The sequence below is a fragment of the Lygodium microphyllum genome, chromosome 25 (genome assembly GCF_053477565.2).
Source record: "Lygodium microphyllum isolate KBCC chromosome 25, Lygodium_microphyllum_v1.1.10, whole genome shotgun sequence".
NCBI lineage: Eukaryota > Viridiplantae > Streptophyta > Polypodiopsida > Schizaeales > Lygodiaceae > Lygodium > Lygodium microphyllum.
This window is the reverse complement of record NC_141159.1, coordinates 91,702,066-91,719,194: the sequence shown is the minus strand read 5'-3', so window position 1 is coordinate 91,719,194 and position 17,129 is coordinate 91,702,066. Positions and strand designations below refer to the sequence as shown.

General features: G+C 41.1%; 1 protein-coding gene across 2 annotated transcripts in view; it reads right to left on the bottom strand.

Moving 5' to 3' along the window:
• The window catches only part of LOC148014499 (uncharacterized), a 144,706-nt gene extending 130,126 nt beyond the window's left edge, over positions 1 to 14,580 (bottom strand). For both annotated transcript variants that reach the window (XM_087666270.1, XM_087666269.1), the window contains exons 1-2: positions 14,400 to 14,580; positions 14,238 to 14,329 (exon numbers count right to left, since the gene is read on the bottom strand). In XM_087666270.1, coding sequence (XP_087522396.1) covers positions 14,238 to 14,329; positions 14,400 to 14,433 — 126 coding nt within the window. In that variant the 5' untranslated portion in view covers positions 14,434 to 14,580. The remainder of the gene's footprint in view (positions 1 to 14,237; positions 14,330 to 14,399) is intronic.
• Between the last annotated feature and the right edge of the window lie 2,549 nt (positions 14,581 to 17,129).

The window sequence follows — 17,129 nt, the reverse complement described above, 5'->3', positions numbered from 1 at the left end:
ACGAAGCCTTTGCCTCAGGCTTCTTTGCTTCATCACATGCGGTTCTTAGGTCTTCAGACCCTCCCAGGATCTAAGAGGGGGTGTTAGCCTGCTCTATTTTCATTCTCAGTCTGTCATCTCCTGGTTGTGAGCTCCTGTCAGAGTCTGACAAGAGACAGAGGAGCTCTGTCAGCTTTGTATCTGCTGTTTGTGTCTGCATTCCTTTTCCGGGAGTCACACAGCCCAAACTGGCCCTTTTTTGGTGTGCAATCGGCCCAAATTTGGCAGGTCGGCCAGTTTTCTGGCCTGGGGCTATATATAGCAGCCCCCCCAGTCATTCTCAGCACATTCTCTCCCCTCCTCTGTGTTCGTGTTCTTCTTCCGTTGCGCACTCTCACAAGAACTACGCGAATAGTGGCCATCCGAGCTGTAGGGGCAAAAGTATCATGGAAGTCAATGCCTGGGCGTTGTGCAAAACCTTTAGCAACAAGGCGGGCCTTGTGCTTGTCCAACATGCAATCACAACGGTATTTGGTCTTGAAGACCCATTTGACTCCAATGATCTTCTCATGAGCAGACTTCAGCACAAGGTACCAAGTGTCATTCCTCTCAATCGACTCTAGCTCTTACTCCATTGCTCTCTACCAATGATCATGCTGTAAAGCCTCCTTCACTAAGGTTGGCTCCCGATCCTGCATGACACGAGTCATTAAACAGTAATTAGTGTATACAAGCTCGGTGTGGTATGCCTAGTTCCATCGAGAATGCTGCAAGCCATCCTACGGTTACCACTCCTCAAGGAACCCCTCAATCCCTGCATCACGAAGAGTGTCAAATGAGAAGGAGGCCAGATCTCGCCTCATCGCTTCTCAAAGGCCCACCGACTATTGGGGCGCAATCGGTGAGTCCGGCAGCTAAGAACTAAGCTCCTCATCAGCTATCACCGGGATCTCCAAGAATAGGGTGTTCCTCAACCCCCTCTGAAGCTGGAACTTCCACAAACCGAGCATCACAACTTGTGTAGACATCCCGCTTAACGGGATCATATAACCAGTGACCTTGAGACTACGAGCTATAGCCCACAAACACCTGTCTTTTGGAAGGCACTTCAAATTTGTCACGCTATGTTTTCGGGATGTAAACATATGCATCACACCCAAAAACCCAAAAATAAAAAACATCTGGCTTAGACACAAAGTACACCTCATAAGGGGTCACAACGACAACTACAGAAGTAGGGAATTGATTAAGTATGTGAACTGCAATAGCCACAACCTCAGCCCATATACATTGAGGTGTCTAATGATGCTCCATCATGGTATAGTCCATCTCAATCACACTACGATTCTTTCACTCCAATATGCCATTATCTTGAAGGGAGTTTGTATTGGCAAACTCCTGGTGAATATACCACGATCTACAAAAAAATGAGCAAGTTCTTCTCAAAGACCAACCAATCCGTAAAGTTGGAAAAAGCCTCCGACTTCAACTGCAAGAGATAAGCCCATGTCATTCTGTTGTAATCATCCACAATGAGCATAAAATACAAGCTCTGTCTAAGGGACTTTGTCCTCGTCTGTCCACAAAGATCGGTACAAACAAGCTCCAAGGGTGTTGAAGACCGCCTCAAAGCCTTGCTCGGAATAGCATCACGAGTTTGCTTCCCATGGATGCAAGATACATAAGGCTGCTGGCTCACCACAATATCAGATAAACATCAAACAAGTTACATATGGATGCAAGATACATAAGGCTACTGGCTCACCACAATATCAGATAAACATCAAACAAGTTGTTCCTTAGATGCCTTCCGAAGGTAAATGCCAAAGCTCGGACTAAGTTTAAAGGTAAGAAGAAGAGAAGTCAAGGCAGAATAAGACTACAACTTATAGACTCCATTCTCCTCATAACCTGAAGGAAAAACTTGCCTCGATCCACAATCAAGAATCCGAAAAAATTCCACATCAAATTTAACAAAGAGACAAAGGGCACAAATATTGTGCACCAAAAGTAGATGGCATCCCAAGGCCGGCACATAAAGCACCTTGAATGAATGGGCACCACCTCGCCCATCTGGAATGAGATGCGTGTCACCCCGTCCTTGAATAGGGATAGAAGAACTATTACCAATAAGAATCTCACCATGTGAAGGCCGCAAATGAGAAACACCTGCTGTAGGAGCCATGTGTCATGAGGCACCATTGTCAATAATCCACTCCCAAGTGGATGGGGGCATCAACGTAGCATCAAAAGCCTCTAGGGTCAATTCCTCAACAACCTCCAAGTGGAGGTGAAAGTAGCTGATAAACAAGCAGCCACCGCTCAAGAATCCTTTGAAGATTCCTCCTTCTCCTTGTCGGGGCAATCCTTCATCCAATGACCTGTCTTGCCACAGATGTGACAAGTAGACTCCTTTTTCTTGTCCTTCTTTGATTTGTCCTCCTCCTTTTTTGGATCCTTCCCCTTCTTATAAGAGGATTGACCAACCAAGGCCTTAGATTTAGAAGCATTGGTCCCTTTCAATTGCTCCTCTTGGTCCAATACCATAGGAACCAACTACTTTCACACTAAAGAGTCGCAGGCCACCCTAAAGCAATCAAGGCGAAATAAAAACCACTGAAATGGGGCGGTAACTATGAAAGAAGAGTTATCGCCATATCTTCAGAAGTGATCACCTTCCCTACATTTTGTACCTGCATCTGAAGCTACCTTAGCTTATTAATATGCTCCCGCATAGAAGATGACTTGTTGACACTCATGGTCCGCATCTGCACTTCCAAAGAAACTCGTTTCATGACAGTCATACGATTATATATCTGATCAAGCCCCAACCATATCTCTCGAGCCACCGTCAAATGCTCAATATGAGAGAGAACGACTATAGTGCATGAGAAATAAAAACGAGCAAATGCAAGCATTGAGTTTGTCCCAATGTGCCTGAGCCTTTGCCGACTCCAACTTGTCACTAGAAGAGAGTCTGGACTCGTCATACGAAGGATGATGAATAGCCAAGCTCTGCCAAATCATAGGACTCCAAAATGGCAAGCATCATAACTGCCAAATGAGGTAGTTCTCACCATCGAGCTTTTGATCTAATGGAAGAGCTGGTAACACAAGCACCTTCATGACCATGATCGCCTAAAACTCTATCTCTGCCTTAGAAGACATATTCACCTACAATGCCTGCACAAAACACAAAAAAACAGCCCCCTCTGATTGTGTAAAAGCAACCTCCTAGGACTCTTTGCTACTCATCCCACTCCTTTTTCACCTGCCACAGGCCAAAGGCGATGAAAAGGTAAAATCTACACTTAAAGGTCCAAAATGCAGCCTTGTTCCTTCTCTAATAGCAAAAATCACAACTTCACCAAATTTGCTCCTTTCTCACACATCCATACTCGCCTCAGCCTTGTTTTGATGTGCAGTCCTCTTGCTCACCCTTGAACACTAAAACGCAACCTTGTGTCGTGCTGAAATCTCCTCTTCAGGTAGGTCCGTCCTTCAATGCTCTAATACCATGTCAAAGTGAAGCATTGCAGAAGCGTATGGCCAAGACAAAGAGTGAAGAAAGAGAGGAGAGAGAGAGAGAGAGAATAAGAGAATGAAGCGCAGAAAATCTACAATGAAGAACGTTATATAAGGATGTAGATATATACACAGGTGCAGAGAGAATGCCTGCGTATGTCTCCACCTCAAAGATCTCATACTCTGTGAAAACCAAGGGCAGTCTCCACAGTCTACAGTCTGAAAATTAAGAACACAACTATCCAAGAATGTGGAAACTAGGGCCTATAAATAGCCCAAGAAAAATACATCAAATAATGCAGGTCAGCTGTATTAAATGCAGCCTACTGGACAAAAACAGACCGACCTGCACAGTCAGACTACAGCATAGTTGTCCAACCTGACACGTGTCACCTGCCCTGCCTGTCGCCTACTGATATCAACTGCCTACCACATGGACTGCCCGTTACACCCGCCAAAAACTGCTCAAACCTGCACTTGCCTATCCAAGGAATACCAATCTCTAACAATGAAAACCAACACGACAAAAGCTAGTGCGATGGCAATGGCTTCTAGAAGCAGTCTCGAGAAGTAGTCGGCCGAGGTGTAGCGCTAGAGTGATTGTGAGATTAATTTAATAGAAAACAAATGAGAATGAAAGAATTAATCGATGCACAACAATACTCGATCATGAAAAAGAAATAACGAATTAATGAAAGAGAGAGAGAGGAGAGAGTACAACACTCTAGACCATCACACTAAATAATGCCACACATGTGCAAAATGAGGCACGAAGTGTCTTTAAATAATAAAATATGAAACCCTAACAGCTTAACCGTCATAGGAAATCCTAAAATAAACCCTAACCCTAGTGTCATTTCGTGCTAGGACACTAGGGGCAACAACTACATTTAGTGATAGTTTAAATGTCTAAGGAGCCTGGATCATGGATCAAAGGGCATCAACACATAACCCACGAGATAGCCTACATAAACCACCATCTAAGCTTCATAGTGAAAGCGCACGAGTGAACCAAGCCACTTTGTATTAGTTTGTTTGGAATTAAAGAAGTTTCTGTTCCCCTCTTATTTGTCATATGTTCTCTTGTCATGAGGACATGTATTTTTGAAACATCACTTAACATGTGGATTAATTTTTAATCACATGGTTAAAGTAAATGGTACACATGTCAGGTGTAACTGGGGTTAGAGTAAATTTACAAGCCCGAGATCCAAGAAAATCACGAGATGTCAAAGGTAAAAGTTGCTATAAGTGGTTCTTGGTGGTATCTAGTGCCAATTGTTAGCCTTGGTCATTCATTTGGCCATAATTGTCGGTTGGTGACACTAGAGAAGCGGCATTTAAGGGTACCTAATGCCAATCTGATGGTCAAAGATAGCGCAAAGACACTCAAGAATGAAAGTTGCCTGGCCAATTAATTATTGGCCAGTCAGATTATTTTTCTAGGCACCAAAACAATTATTAGATTAATTTTCACTATTTAAAGACTAACAATTAATATTTAATTATAAATAATGCTGAAAAACCATTTGGGAAGGATGCCATGCATTTTAGCACATTCAGCTGGAAAAAGAGAGGGAGAGGGAGAAGATGTTGTTGGTTTGATTTGCAGCCATTGGAGGACCTTCTAAGGCAACCACGGGCAGGAGAAGACCAATCAGCAGTAGGGTGACAACATCTATAGGCTGTTGAGACAAGGCAGCAGCAATAAGTGACTGATTTTCTTTAGTTCTTAATGAAGATAGTTTGAATTTTCTCTCTCCTCTCAGCATTCTCCCTCATCACCCAGCCTTTCTATAACCTTGCTTTGAAGATTACAACAGTGAGATCACCAAAAGCTGAGAAATTTCAGATTTCTCTGCTCTAAACCCTAATTTGCAGCAGAAATTAGGATTTAACAACAGCTTCGAGAAGCATGCCAAAAATTAAAGCTCCAAGACTTGGATTCAATAAGGCTAAAGCTGTTTTCAATCAAATTCAAGTAGAGAGACCAGAAAATCAAAGAATTTGGGGAATTTTGCATCTCCATCAGAGCAAGTGAAGGCCAATTAATTGCCCGAATCAAGGGGCAAATAAGATTGAAAACATGGTAGTCATTTTGGACAACAAGGGGAATTGGAATACCGAAGGGGATTGGAAAAATCCCATCGTACATTAACTTCTTCTTTAATTAAGTTAAAGAAACACAAAAGGGGCGCCAATTTTGGGGCCAACAAGGTATCCATTGTCCACGATTGTGAGTTTATTTGTATTTCTCAGTTTTGTAATAAATGTTGCTGTCGTAACTAAGTTATAATCAAGAAATTACCACCCATCCACGTAATGAAGCCTGGTTTCCTAGCCAATTGACTACCCGAATCAAAAGGCAAATCTAATTGAAGACTTGCTGTTCATTTTGGATAGCAAGAAAGTTGGAATACCGAAAGGGATTGGAAAAATCCCATTGTACATCAACTTCTTCTTCAATTAAGTTAAAGAAATACCGAAAGGAGCATCAGTTTTGGGGCCAAGAGGGTATCCATTGTCCAAGATTGTAAGTTAATTTGCATTTCTCAGTTTTGTAATAAATGTTGCTACTGTAACTAGATTGTAATCAAGGAGCTACCACCCATCCACGAAAGGAAGGCTAGTTTCACTCTCAACTCCTCACTTAGATTTTGTACGCTACGACATGTAACTTTTACAAAAAATGAAGGAAAGGATACTAATGAGAACTTCAAAAATAGGAATAGTTAAGATATTTTTTCAAAAATGTAAGATAAAGACTTCACAATTACTCAAATATACTTTAAAAGCATCACTCTAAGACCATTTTGCACTAGAAAAACAATGTTCTCACTATGATGCCTAGATTGGTGGCAATTGTTAAAAGTGGATGCAGTGATGGAACAATGGAAAGTTGTTGTAATAGACTGTTGAACACAAGAGATTAAGGAAAGAGAAACACAACAAAAAAAAGAACACTACATAAAGAACTCAGAAGCAAAGAGATGCTCGGAAAATGGAATCCATATACCAAGATATGAGACAGTACAAAACCAATGTGAGTCACTGGCTGTGAAGGCATTGGCACTTGCTCCTCTCCTCCCTCCACCAGAACCTATCAACTAGTGAATATATGACTGTGGAGGAGTGCTTGAAACAAATTGGTAAAAATAATGCCATAAATGGCAACATGTCAACCTACATTTAATGCTCGTCAGCCAGCATAAACATTGCCCAAAATAGACATCATAAAATACCACATAAAATGCCTAAATAATCTAGGAAATATACTCCTTCCCTAGCCCACTGAATCGCATGCACAAACTCACCCATGAACTAACATATCTACTAACACCCTCTCTCAGATCATGGGTGATGCAATACAATACAATATACAATGAAAATGTCGCATCATAGTACATACAACAAGGACCACCATAGTAGAACCATGGATACCCAAGCAATGGGTGTACAAGCCACCACCAAGGTGCCTCGAAGAAAACTTAATGTCAGTGTCAACCATAGCATCTCCTAAAAATAGAGAAGAATTATAGCAGCTCTCAATATCTGTCAAGAATGTCTCACAGTAGCATACAAGACACCAGCCTATCAAAAATGCCTTTGAACATATGTGACCATGGATTCTCTGCCTTTGGCCAGATAGCCAAAGTATCCCCTCATGTGAACTTAGACTAGGAGCCAAACCCGCTCTCTATCAAAGAACCAACTCATCATGAACCTAGATGTCAATCTCAGCTCCAGGATTTGAACTTGTCAAACTTCAATCGATGCGTCGAAAAAACCCCTTTCAAGAACCCGTGCATCTATATATCTATATAGATGAGGCTCTATGACCCCATCTCACCACTCTCTGGCAATGAAGAGTTGTAAGGGATGACCATATCATCTACACTAGCAACCTAAAAGGGAGGCCCTTGTAGCCATCGCCAGGGTCACATAGCTCAAGCCTTAACCTAGACTTGGAGATGAGAAAGACACACACAGAGAGTCGCGACTATTTATCACCGTCCACTCCTACTCTTGCCATAAAGCCGCTAATGTCCTATAGTCCTTCTAGAGATGTCCCTTCCTACCACAATAATAGCATTGAGACTTATTCTTCTTCCGTCATATGGCACCCCTCTATGAAATTGGAACATCTAAAGCACCAAGAGATAGAATCCTCACAAAAACCTAAAGGAGATGAGTAAATAATGTATGCATGCTGACCATCAGGAGGAGATGTAGGAGGAGCCATGAGGAGGGAGATACAAATAAGATGAAGATAGACAAGGGATCTTCACGAGAAAAGTGCGCCAAAAATATAGACTCACAAGGATTGCATGAGTTCTTTGCAGTAAAGAAAGCACATAGAGAAAATAGCAATAGTAACCAAAGTATAGTGATGAGAACATGACAATCGGATGCACATGAACCCTCTCTAAAGCTTAGCAATGTATCACAAAAGGAAAATATGAACCAAACACAGCCAAAAAACAGCCTGAAACCTGTTGCCCAGCCCTGCACAAAACCAAAAGAGCAAACTGCAAATGCTGATGACAAAAGGGAGGTAGAAACGGCAATAATTGCAATCATCTTGTAGGAAAACAGGTCGCCTCAGCCAGCAGGCACCAAAACATTCATGTAGAAGGGTCAAAAAAAGGTCTCCAGCCTTGAAACAGCCACAAGAAACAGCGAATGCAAATGGTAGTCAGCAAAATGCTGATGAAACAGGCCAAAAATAATCAAAAGATGGTTGCAGGCTTGAGTCAGTCGCAGCAGTCAGAAACACGTCTAAACAACAGACTAAAAGTCAAAACTCAGACCTGAAATAGTGTAAAACAGCAGCAAGAACAATGACCCTGCAATCTGATACCATGTCAGAGGCGGATGCAGTTATGGAAGTGTGGAAAACTGCTGTAATAGACTACTGAACACAAGAGACAAAGGAAACAGAAACACTGCAAAAGAAAAGAACACTACACAAAGAACTCAGCAGCAAAGAGATGCTTAGGAAATGGAATCTGTATACCAAGATATGAGATAGTGCAGAACCAATGTGAGTCACCGATTGTGAAGGCAATGGCACCTGCTCCTCTCCCTCCCCCAAAACACGTCACATGATGAATACATGACTATGGAGGAGTGCCTGAAATAAATAGGCAAAAATAATGCCATAAATGGCAGTAGGTTGGCCAGCATTTAATATTGGTCGACCAGCATAAAAATGCCCAAAATAGACATCATAAAGTGCCACATATAATGCCTAAATAATGTAGGAAATATACTGGTGCCCTAGCCCACTAAATCACATGCATAGACTCACCCATGAACTGACATATCTGCTAACAACAATGTGGGTCAAAGTCCTCTTCTCTCTCTCTAATTTTTGGGTTTAGGTTGGGTGCCTCTTGCTTTTGATCAACACTCATCGTCAAAATGGCTAGCCTTTTGACGCTACTGGCAATACCTATTTTTTAAGGTACATTTTGCCACCCAAGTTTGAGAGCACACTAGGTGTTCTCTTGTAATTTACTTGATTTGGTTTTGATTTTGAGTTTGAGTTTGAGTTGGATTTTGATTTTGTTTCTTGTATTTCATTTGTTGCCCCTTATGAGAAGTGGTAACAAGAGCCCTCTCTAAAGAGTAAGTGGTCGTACTATGGAACTAGTCAAACAATCAAGCATAAGGCAATAGTTGTGATAGGAGATATCACTAAGGTGTGATGGGAGATGTAACTAGTGGTGTTTGGAAAGGAAAAGTGAAAGGTGTGAATGGAAATGGAGACATAGCAGAACAAGTGAGTGGGTTGGGTGGGAATTAAAAGTTAGGTGATGACAAGGTGGATATAAATTCATCAAATTGGTTTTTTTAATTTAATCCTTGAAATTGAAATGTGGATGATGATGTAAAAGAAGAATGTAATGTTTTCCCAACTTCAAACTAACCTTGAGAACTAGAACTCTCGAAGGAAAAGAAAAAGAAGGAAACCTACAAGGAATAACTGATTTTTGTCTTATTAGCAACTCTTCTTGTGTTTAGATAAAGATATCGGTCTTCTTCAAGACTTGAGTTGTTATGAATAGATTGAACAATGCCTTCTCTCTCTTGATTATCACCAAAATCTTATAAAGAGTAGGAACAAAAGATCCCAATACCAAATTAAAAATAGGAATACCTAACACATAAGTAGATGAAGGAGAAAAGAAAATAGGCTTATATTATGTACTAGTTCCTCCGATAGAATGGCCAGTCCCAAGTGGAATGTCCATCCTCCTTGCAAAATTAGTAGATCTATGTACTAAATCTAAAGGGAATAAAAACAAATTTATCTGGTAGTTGTTCAGCCCAATACTACAAAAATTTGCATTGATGAAGTCAAGATCATTAGCCTTTTGCACACCAAGATTAGTAGATCTATATACTAAATCTAAAGGGAATAAAAACAAATTTATCTGGTAGTTGTTCAGCCCAATACTACAAAAATTTTCACTGATGAAGTCAAGATCATTAGCCTTTTGCACACCAAGATTGCTCCTCTTCTTTGAGACAATATGATTGCAAGAGCTCCAAAATTGCTCCGAACAAGAGCAACTAACAACCTAGTTTAAGATGTGAACTGCCAGTCACCGCTAAAGCTCAAGCCCATAATATCCAAAATCTTTCCACCACAAACCACCCTCTATAGTGAATCTATCCACTTGTGCATTGACACAACCAAATGAACCTCTAAAGGACATGTAAGTTGTAAGTTGATCCATGACCATGCATCTCATGGCTTCATCAAGTACCATACACTCCAAGATGCATCTCCAAAGATCACGGACCTCCTTGTCATTCTCCTACCCACAACCTTGAAACTCTAGGCCCAACATAAACGCGATTGCATGCAAAGGAGATCTATAGGTGTCCTACTGTGTGACACATAAGTTATGGATTCCTTCATACTAACCATTATCATGCACCAGCTGTTATAGTTTCTCAATCATCCTATGGCATAACCTTGTAGACCTTGCCAATACATGGCCACATAGCATCTACAAGACATAATAGATGCACGATGGGTTGAAAGAAAGAAATTTGCACTAATTGAAAAAGAATGTTGAATACAAAAGAGTGGATTGATCAATCCCTGCACACAATCCGAGGCGTCACAACACAATCACACTGAAATGATGATAGTAGCACCAACAGTGACAAAGACAGTGCAGAGACAGAGATAGAGAATATCTAGCTTGCTATCCACAAATGGGGCAAGCTCCTCCCATAGAAGCGTCTCTCGAGTCCTTGATGTAAGAAGACTTGTGTAGAAGACATCGTACTTCGAAGGTGGCAACCAAGTCAAAAGAACCATGGCCATATTCTCCAAAGAGATGATCCTACCAAGGGAAGAAAGTGTATCCCTCATATTCTCTAACTTGTTGATTGTCCCTCATATTTTCTAACTTGTTGATGTAATCCGTCATGGAAGAAGACTCATCAATAGTGCACATCCGTAATTGCTTCTCAAGAGTAATCCGATGGGCAAATGTCTACTCATGGTACAAAGAAGCAAGCTTCATCTACACTTCTTCTACCTGCCCCTGCAACTTGCACACATGCACTGGAACAGAATCTTGTAAGCTCATAAAGAGAAAAGATTGAGCTCTAGAATTGGGCCAATCCCATAGGGTTGTATGATCCATCATTGAGCCCACTCTAGGATCCTCCACTGACAAGAAATAGGGTGGGCAACAAACTCCAAGCCCCATGGGAGACATGGAGAGAGGGGAGTAGATGGCTGCTCAAATCTATGTGGCCTGTCAAAAGAGAGTTTCCTTCAAATGGGGCTAGGACCTCCGATCTACACGGCGATCACACCACCTCTCTGAGGGAGTATGAATAGACTCCTCATTTGAGTCATCAAAGCCTTGGAACCAACGATAAGACATCTTCAACACCTACAAACACCCACAAAAATTTGTGTTTTGCTACAAATGGCCCCAAATAGTGAAGAATGGCTACATCTCCGCAAAGGAAGGGCTGTAGATGTCCCGTTTGAGTTGTACAGATCAGTAGAATGCAGAAAATATGTGTTTCCAGCAAGGACCTGAGGCTGAAAATTTGTGTTTTCAGCCCAGGCAGTCTCCCCTCAATGGGGTAACTCTATGTACTCACTTCGGCTTTGATACTATGTGAGAGTGCGCGTCAAAAGAGAACAACAAACATGGAGAGAGAGAGAGAGAGAGAGAGCAAGAAATGAATAAAGAAATCTAAACTAACTAAAGAAGAATGTTGAATACAAAAGAGTGGACCGATTAGTTCCTACACACAACCCAAGGTGTCAATGAGGGCACCAGATCAACCTGACATAATGAGAGCAACACCGACGGTGACAGTGATGGAGACAAAGAATATCCAGCATGTTGTCCATGCTAAAGATGGAGGAGACTGCAGCAACCAACGGAGCACCTGCCGAGGAAGAGAGAAGAATGATCTACCGACTAGTTTTGTCTATAAATAACATAAATCCCCCAAATCTAGCCAACCAACATCAAAGGATACCATAAAATCTGGCCGACAGCATTTAATGCGATCAGCTGCACCGATGGTGACAGCAGCACCGACGGTGACGGTGACAGTGATGGAGACAGAGAATATCCAGCATGTTGTCCATGCTGAAGATGGAGGAGACTGCAGCAACCAATGGAGCACTTGCTGAGGAAGAGAGAAGAATGATCTACCAAGTAGGAAGCCATAAAATCTGGCCAACAGCATTTCATGCAATCAGCTGCACAAAAAGAATGTGGAAAATGCAAATGAAGGCATCATAAATGCCGAAACGGCAAACAGGACCAATCACAATCTAGGATGGCTGGTCACAATCTACGGGGGGCTGCACATGCCAAGAAATGCATGCTCAAATAGAGCTGGCTCCTCCATGAAAGCACACGACAAACATGTCAAAGCTCCAAATGTCCCCGTCTGACTTAGATTGAGGCTCACAAGTAGGAGATGATAGTGCATGACAAACATAGTTGCTAACAAAACCATGGCATCAATTCGCTTCAACTCATTCCAAAGGCCCATATCCTCGGCTATACCCATGCATGCTAACCCAACAAGAGTACAAGACAAGGGAGAATTCATGAACTCATCACTGAAGATAACCTCTCTCATTGCACCACTACACTCTTTCAAGCAACCCAACATCAAGAAGTTGAAAGCAAACTGAGTGTCAAAGTACTAGAGGAGAATCTTTCTTGACTTCTTTGTGAACTCATGAGGTACAAGCACATGATGTAGTACAACATTGTAATGTGAGGATAATATCCCTCAAGTATTGCATCAATAGCTCTATTTGTTGGCTCACCATTTGTCATAAAACCCACAACATTCTCTACCCCAACTATATCAATCCCATATGTCCACTCATGGGCAAGTACATCAACAAGCCTTGTACCCGAAGCATCATTTTTCACCATGAGAGAATGCAACAAGCCATGGATGAATCTCTTTCATGTGTCACTCCAACCATTTGGGATAAGAATCACCCCATGGCATGCCCATAAAAACTTTATTATCTTTGCAACTTGCTCAACCTTGAGTCTCCCCATCTCTAACGATGTAGTATGCAAGGTCTCTGATGATGATTGTATGTATATAGCACCATAATCCTCAACATTCTGTTGAAATACCTTGACCTAATAGTACATGTTGTCCCGTAGCCATGGAATAAAATTAACAAATAGTGAGATCTAATATTCACTGATTCATTAACAAAAATTCTTAATTAATGGTTTTACCTTGCCAATATCAAAGTCAATGAGATTATGATGGAAAAAGCAACCAACAGCTACATCAATCTTCTCCTTCTTCAAATCCAATGGGCCCTCAAGGGGTACCCTATCATTGCATGTGAGGTTACAAACAAGAGGGTTCAAAAAAATGGCAATGATGCTTAACAACACTTGGGCCTAGCATGATGCTTTAATAAGACATATGGATAGCTTTAAAAGCTAGACGTATCTGCCAGTGAACTTACATGGTCAACCGAAACATTATTCTCCTCTCTAAAGCAACTGACACAACCTCCTACAACATTCCTAGGTTTCAAATTTTGCCTAATGTTTCTGTTTGCATGGTATGGACATTTTCTAAGTTTTTAGCAAGATTGTAGTCAAATCTCTGGGCTGGAATTGTTTGTTTATTGCTACTTGCTAGTCTCTGACATTGCAGTGGTCGCTCTTTGATAACCTATTGGTTGCTTCAATCATTAATTGATGTGCTTTTATCATATCATCTGCAAGCACATAGTTTGAGTTGCTTTTCTCAAGATGAATCTTGTCTATAACTCACGATTTACAACCAATATGCTTGCAGCTGCTCTGTGTATTCACCAAGCTACTATTCAAGACATAACTTGGAGATATGAAGACTGTGGCAGCATCACAACATCACATCGATTACTCATTCGAAATTATTTTTCTCCATACATGCACCATGTCCTGTAAACTTGCTGCACTTTGTTCACATTCAGCAGTCCCATGATTGCTCGTAACCAATAAGGGCATCTCTATTTCTATAACTTCACTTTGCTAGGCTCCACCTCCGGTAAATTAAATTCGACAGGACAACTTGGAGACCGGTCGTGCATGGAGACATGAAAACCAATCATTTGTTGCACTTTACCGCAGTTACAGGACAGGAAATAAATAAAGCATATCCAAAAGACTGTGAAGACGGCTTGTAAGAAGCAAAGCACAAACCTCACATAAGTGATTGTCTTTATGGAAAATGCAGTCCTGGCCATATATGGACTGAAGCACCTCCATTTCATCCGCTTGAGCGGCAAGATTTCCTGCTCAGCTCCTCGTATTAATGATTTTGAACTTGCGCATCCAGAGTTAACTGACAATAAGGAACCTAACCTGCTGTGAAGTTTTCGGCGGCTTCGGACTCCATGATTTCCTTGCCTTTTATGACAAACGATCAATTAGCTTGCAGGCAGACAAACCAACGGACAGATACCAAGAGAGAGTGAGTCTGTGAGAGAGAGTGTGTGTGTTTTTACGGAGGAGAGGCAAAAGAGAGTTGTAGTAGAGTAGCCATTAAAGCATCTGTGTGTCGTTTTAAGGCTGGTTACACACCAAGTAATGGACGGCCAACCCCCGCCCAGAGTGTGGGCATGCACTTTTTGAAATTGAGCACAAACATGGGCATCATACCTTTACACACCAAAGGGACACAGTTTGTAAAAAAATAAAAAATAATAAACTTATAAATCTTTTGATTGGTTGCAAATGTAAAAAGGACACCCTTGTTCGCCACTTTACAAAGTGGGCAGGGGAGACTCCCCGTCCAAAAGTGGGCGGGGAGTTCACCTGTTTAACAAGTAAACAACAGGTCATGTCCTCTCCAGTGTGTAAAGGACTGCGGACGCCAACCTTTAAATAAGTGTTTTGATTGGTCAAAGTTTAAAAAGTGGGCGGCCCTTTTTTGGTGTGTAACCAGCCTAAGAAGCAAAGTTCATATCCCAGTGTAGATTTCAAGCTTTAGTAGTATAGAGAGCTAGCGCTGTGAGGGTGTTTAATAACCTGCCATAAAATTATTATTAAATTTTATTATTTTTGCCAAATAATGATCTCCAAACATAAATCTATGGGATTGTTCACAGGGGGGGGGGGGGAGGATGGGGGTTTTGGCATGGGTTTTAGGATCAGGTTTTCTCAAAAGATCAGGAACCCCTTCAAGACGCGTGGGGGAGGCTCCCAATTTTCTATCAAAACCCCCAATTTTCAAAGAGTCATGAATCCTCCCGTTTTCCATCTCAAAATCTCCTCCCAGTTAGGGGTTTTGGCACGTGATGAAGCTTTCTTTTGACATTGGACCATTCGGCCTGCATTGCCCCCATCCAATGCCTATTTGATCGACGACAGCAAGCATCTCTTCCTCCACCACCTTGACAGCCCATTGTCTCTACTCTACAATGTTGTCTTTGTCTTGTGCAATCAACTTCAAGGTTTTGCACATGAACATATGAAAATCTAGTCTCTTTCTTTGCCATTCACACACACACACACACACACACACACAAAATCTCTCTAGCCTAGTTTGTTAGGCTTCTTTAAATGCAACTTTGTCCATGCATAGTTCTTAAGGCTTTGTGCTGATCACTGTCCACTTCATGCAAGGCATGCCACTTCCTATTCGATCGTGATTTCTTCCAATTTTGTCCAAACTCGATGGGGGGATTAACTTCAATAAATCGTGTGCAAGTTTTCATTTGAATTGCATGCCAGCCTTGTCTCGACGCATTATGCTCATCACTATTCGCTTCATGCGTTGCTTCTTGTTCTTACCCTCCATCATTGGCATCTTCTACTCTCTTGCATCCTCCCACCATGCATGTCCAGAAGCCAAGGTATTTGTTGAACGGATGCATTTATTATTGTTGTGATTGTTTAATTTATTCCCATAATTCTGTGTTTGCAATTCATTCATTGCATGTTGTGCCTATGGTCATGATTTCTTCCAATTTTGTGTAGAGGCAATAAGGAAGCTAACTTCATTAAATAGTGTGCAAGTTTACATTTGAATTGCGAACTAGCCTTCCTTGCGATAGCCTGTAAATGCAGATCGTGCTTCATCAATGTAAGTGACTTCAAACAACCCATTCATTCAAATCCCCAAATAGTGGACGATGAGGAGATTTTTGCTTACAAACAATTGGTCTTAAAAAATTCAAGTTTGCCATTGAAGTTCTTCGATATTTATAGAGCCCTTTGTTTCGTGTGGGTCCTCTATGCATTAGCCTCTTTTGTGCTAGGTGTGTATTTGTAGTAGCTCCGTGCAAAGTCAATACACCTCTTAAGGTACGTCGTTGCTGCTAACGTGTGGTTGATTTGTGAACTCACTTTACCGTTATAAGGACTCCAGTTTAAACAATCTCACTTTTTCTTTGATTTGAGTTTCAAAGAACAAATCGAATCCCCAGGGCAAGTAGGAATCAATGAATTACTATGCCAATCCTCTAACGTTTTCAAAGTGCATTACTTTCTTGTAATACCACATGTCATTATAATAATAACTGCATATTTAGTCTATACAATTCAACTGGGCCTTCCACATGCAAATAGGGTCATTAGGTTGTAATTTGTGTGCTTCGAAACATATTAAAATCATGCATAAAAGAGCTCCTTCTGACGGTTTACGGTCACTATTTAAAACTTGTAAGGCTTTTGTGTCTTTTGGCACTCTACACTTTCTTCACATTGGCCTAATCAATTGTAATATGCACAAAGTATAAAGTGCATGTTGAATGCTACAATTATGTTGCTCCATTGTATTATTCTCCTTATATTTCAGTTCAGCATGTCAAAATTGTATTGTCTAACGCAACCATTGCAACTTAGTTCGTGTATTTAATAATTTCTTTTCTATTTCACTTAATTGTGGCATGCACTTATCACAAACTTTCATATGTACTTGCTCTAATTAAATCTTGCATATGCATTTTTTATTTCATGATTGGTTGTTTGTCATTATTGTGTAGCATTCATAAGCATGCATTCTTGATGCTTGTAGAAATATATGCACACTAGTTCGCCAAGGCGTTAAGTTTGTATTAAGAAAGGATAAGATAAGTTTGTTTTTCCTCC